This window comes from Canis aureus, chromosome 1 (genome assembly GCF_053574225.1).
Source record: "Canis aureus isolate CA01 chromosome 1, VMU_Caureus_v.1.0, whole genome shotgun sequence".
NCBI classification, from domain to species: domain Eukaryota; kingdom Metazoa; phylum Chordata; class Mammalia; order Carnivora; family Canidae; genus Canis; species Canis aureus.
Window position 1 is genome coordinate 99775711 of NC_135611.1, and position 5031 is coordinate 99780741.

The following is a 5031-nucleotide window of genomic DNA, read 5'->3' on the forward strand; positions in this document are numbered from 1 at the left end:
ATTGTATTATACATTTAAATAAACACTAACCAATCCTTTCCAAACTTCTTCAAAAAGTTGGGGAAGGAACAATTTGTAACTCATTTATTAGGCCAGCACAACCTTGATACCAAAGTCAGACAAAGACATTCCAAGAAAACTACAGACCAAAATTACTTATGAACATTAATGTAAAAACCCTTAACAGAAGCAGTAAATCAAAAGCAGCAGCATATAAAAGAGATTACACATCATGACCAAACGAGATTTATTTCTGTAATGCAAAGATGGTTCCACATAGGAAAATTGATCAATGTAATATACATTAACAGAAAGAAGGGGAGAAAAAAGACACGGTTATCTCAATTAATGGATAAAAAGCATTTGACAAAATTTAACACATTTCAATGATAATATACTCAAAAACTAGGAACAGAAGGAAATTATCTTAAAATAATAAAAGCCATATAGCAAAAAAGATAAGGATGTCCACTTTCACCACTAAAACATGGTTCTGGAAATCCTAGGTAGAGCAATTAGGCAAGAGACAGAAATAAAAGACATCCAAATTGGAAAGGAAGTAAAATTATCTCTGTTTACAGATAATATCTTATATGTTCAAAAGCCTAAAGATTCCATACACACACACAAAAAATGCTACAATAAATGAATTCAGCTAAGTATCAGGATATAAAGTCACCACGCAAAACTCAGATGCATTTCTATAAACCAACAATGAACAATCTGAAAGGCAAATTACAAAAACAATTCCATTTACAACAGCATCAAAAACCTTACTTAGGAATTAACCTTAAAAAGGAATTTACCAGCTGCCTTTGGCTCAGGTCACGATCTCAGAATCCTGGGATCAAGTCCCACATCAGGCTCCCTGCTCAGCAGGGAGTCTGCTTCTCCCTGTCCCCCTCCCCTCTACTGGAGCTCTTTCTCTCTCAAAATAAATAAAAACTTTAATAAAAAAGAGAATTTACCTTAGGAAGGTAAAATATTTGTACAATGAAAATCACAAAACAGGGCAGCCCCGGTGGCCCAGCAGTTTGGCGCTGCCTTCAGCCGGGGGTGTGATCCTGGAGACCCAGGATCAAGTCCCACAACAGGCTCCCTGCATGGAGCCTGCTTCTCCCTCTGCCCGTATCTCTGCCTCTCTCTGTGTGTCTGTCATGAATAAATAAAATCTTAAAAAAAAAAAAATCACAAAACATCACTGAAAAAATCGTTTCACATAAATAAAAACACATCTTAGGTTAATGAATTAGAAGACAATATAAATAGGTAATAAAATATCAGTATTACCCACAAGCAATCTATAGACTCAATGCAATCCCTACCAAATTCCCAATGAGAATTTTTGCAGAAAAGAAAAACCCATCATAAAATTCAGATGGAATTTCAAGGGATCCCAAATAGCCAAAATAATCTTGATTAAGAACAAAACTGGAGGACTCGTACTTCCTGACTTCAAAACTGAGAGCTAATCAAAACAGTGTAGTAGTATTAGCATAAAGACAGATGAATGAATGGGTTAGAAATAAAAGAACCTACAAATAAACCCTCACATATATGATCACATGATTTTTTTAAAAAGATTTTATTTATTCATGAGAGACACAGAGAGAGAGGCAGAGAGGGAAGCAGGCTCCATACAGGAAGCCCGATGTGGGACTCGATCCTGGGACTCAGGGATCACACCCTGAGCCAAAGGCAGACACACTCAACCACTGAGTCACCCAGGTGCCCTAGATCACATGATTTTTGACAAGCTTACTAATACCATTCCAATGGTGCTGGAAAAACTGAATATCTATATGCAAAAGTATGAATTTGGACCCTTCCCTAATATCACATTGGATCAAACATCTAAATGTAAAACCTAAAACAAACTCTTAGAACAAAATATTGGACAGAAGTTTCATAACATGGGCTTTGGGTAATGATTTCTTGGATATAAGCAGCAAAGGCAGATGTAACAAAAGAAAGAACAGACAAATTGGACTTCATGAATGTTTTAAAAATTTTACAACATGTCACTATCAAGAGAGTAAAAAAAGCAACTCACAGAATGAGAAAATCTCCTATTTGCTAATCATGTATCTGATATGGTTTTAATTTCCAAATATATCAAGTATTTCTAAAGCAACAAAAACCAACCTGTTTGAAAGTGGGCAAAAGACTTGAACAGACATTCCCCCAAAGAGGATGTAAGAATGACAATGTAGGACCTGACAGTTGGCTTTTCTTATCCTGAAGCAACTACCTGACAAACTCTGATTGCAGAGGCATCTGCTATTGCCAATAAATAGCGCCAGCCACAGGTCTCAAAAGCCAGGTTGCCTTCCCACACTGAAAATTCCTTTAGAGATCTTGGTTAATTTCAATAACTGACCATTTGGGCCACTTGTTTTTTTTCTCTTCCTGTGCTTATAGTCCTACTCTTATGTTTAAGTTCACCAATAAAGTCTGAGCCCTTGAAACTCTAGGCCCCCACCCTCAACGCCAGTAAAAGCAGAACCGCATCCCTATTATCTTGTTCTGTCTGCACCAATAACCTGGTTGTGTGGCCCCCATGGCATGTCTTGTACACTCCAGTATCATTAATAATAAACTATTTTTTTTCTTCAAAGTTTTCTAAAGGTTCTTGCGGAAGGGTATCTTGCAATCCTAAGAAGCACAAGGTTCAGTCCAATCACTACAGGTTTGGAAAGGAGAAAGGTCTCTGGGAAGCTCACTGGCTCCAGGCATTTCTAATCAATAGCATTACTACAGAGAGGCTGTGACCGGTACGAAACGATAGCCAATAAACACAGATGTTCAGTATCACTAATCATTAGAGAATGGACCTCACACCTATTAGAATAACTACTATCAAAAAAGAAAACCAGGAAAAAAACAATATTGGGGAGAATGTCGAAAACATGGAACCCCCACGCACTGTTGGTGGGAATGTAAAATGGTACACCCACTGTGGCCCGCTTGTCCCTCTGCCTCTGCCTGCCGCTCCCCCCCCCCAGCTCATGCTCTTTCTCTATCAAATAAAATAATAAAAAAAAAAATAACCAAAATCCTGAACATGTAGTATCTCCCACAATCTGGATCTGTCTTCCCTTCCCGACTGGATGTTTGAGAAGGAATATTGCATGAGTGGTCTACACACCTCACTGGGCTAACACTGACAATCTTGTGGCCAGGAGTCTAGCTGCTTCACAAACTTTCAAATATGCATAAAACTGTGTGTGTGTGCGCGTGTGTGTGTGTGTGTGTGTGTGTGTGCGCGCGCGCATGCGTGCGGGGGGTGGGGTGTTAAAAAGCACAGGACTCATCAGGTGGGGTGGGCCCAGGATTTCTATTTCTACGTAACTGCCAGGTAACAGTAACGCTTCCAACTGGGGAGCACCCCAGCGCAGCAAGGGGCCTCAGCTCGTTGGCACCCCGCTCGCCAAAGAACACAGGTGTCCCGGGTCACGGGCTCTCCTCTCCCTTTGCCCAGTTCCGGCTACCTTCACTGTCCCCATCCCACCCTGCACCTGAGCACTTCCGGCCGCACTCGTCCTCCTCCCCGCTTTCTGTGGCCCTCTCCTTGTTGGCTCAGGAGGAGGTCTCTACACCTATCAAATCAGGGTCCACTGAGAAAACGAAGATCAGTTTCCTTCCAACCGTTTGCAAGTTAGAGAAAGCAGGTGCATCCTGACACTCACGGACCCTCCAGGAAGGGGGCTGGGCTTCCAAGTTAGGTTCCCAGGTTCCAAACCCTCTGCGACCTGATCTCCCCAGACTGCGCGCAGGCAACCGGCCTCCCCTAAGCCGGACTTCTTACTCCTAACGGGTCACACGGTACCTTCCTCAGGTGTGTTAGGCGGTAAGAGGTGATGCCCGAAGGGCCGCGGCATCTCCTGGGGTGGGGCCTACACACACACACCCGCGGGCGGCCCCCTCCACACACACACACACACACACACACACACACACACACCCGCGGGCGGCCCCCTCCACACACACGCCCGCACCGCCCCCGCCGCGGTCCTGCAGTCTCCCACCCTGTTTTCTCAGTTATTCCTCCGCGCCTCCGCCCGCCAGGGCCTGGGAAGAACCGGCCAAGGCTCCGCTTTCCTTTGCCAGCTCGACCCTCGGCTACGGTGGCGCCGGGGAGACGGCGACGGGCGCGCGGCCCGCAGACCTTCGCCCGCCCCCAGTGCCCGCGGGCACGTACTGCACAAGCCCAGCGTCTTCCCCCGCCGCCCGCGGCTCCTCGCACGCCCGCCGCAGGGCCGCGATCTCGGCCTCCAGGGCGCAGACCTCCGCCCTCTGGGCGTCCATGGAGCGGCACTAAGTAGCTGCGGCCTGAGAGACGCGGGCGTACCCAGCGCTTCAAGCCTCGCGCGCCGCCGGCTCGAACCATCCCGAAGCTCGGCGGGGGGGGGGGGGGGCGGGGGCGGGGCGGCGGGAGCCCCAGGCGTGCCAGGTTCGCGCGCGCAGAATCTCGGGCTTGCCGCCCTCGCTGCCCTCCTCGCCTCAGCCGGCCCCAGCCGTCCCTGCCCCCGCACATAAAGGGCTGGCTCCCACACGAAGCCCGAGGGCGCGGCAGCCTCCCCCTCTCCGAGTGGACTGTGGAGCCGCCCGGGCGAGTCGCACTGGCGAGCGGAGCTTCCGGGACCACGTGACCCGGAGCCTCGAGCTTTTCCGTCCGCTCCTTCACTTTCGCCATGCTGGTCCAGGAATCAAAGAATCCGAGGCGATGGTTGAATAGTAGGAATTAGGGATTTTTGGTTTGGAGTCCTGAGGACATTGAGGGCAGGATGATGGCGGCCTCACGGCACTCCAGAGGGCCGCAAACGAAGAGTACGCGGGAACTGAGTACGGTAGCGGAACCCTGGGAAGCTGGATTGGAAATCCGGGAGGAAGGAAGACAGACGGCGCCTATTGGGCCACGTGACTAGAAGTTAGGGACCTGAGCACCGTGGGGCGCGGACCGCGCGGTGGTGAAGTGGACTTGGGGTGCGGGAGGGGGCGGGGTCGTCTCTGGGTCTTTGGGAGGGAAGG

General features: G+C 48.0%; 1 protein-coding gene across 3 annotated transcripts in view; it reads right to left on the reverse strand.

Moving 5' to 3' along the window:
- CENPP (centromere protein P) overlaps positions 1–4694 on the reverse strand; it is a 222945-nt gene extending 218251 nt beyond the window's left edge. For 2 of the 3 annotated variants that reach the window (XM_077911128.1, XM_077911137.1), the window contains exon 1: positions 4202–4360. In XM_077911128.1, the coding sequence (XP_077767254.1) occupies positions 4202–4308 (107 nt within the window). In that variant the 5' untranslated portion in view covers positions 4309–4360. Of the gene's footprint in view, positions 1–4201 lie in introns of all 3 variants that reach the window. The other variant, XM_077911155.1, reaches the window with a different exon arrangement.
- Between the last annotated feature and the right edge of the window lie 337 nt (positions 4695–5031).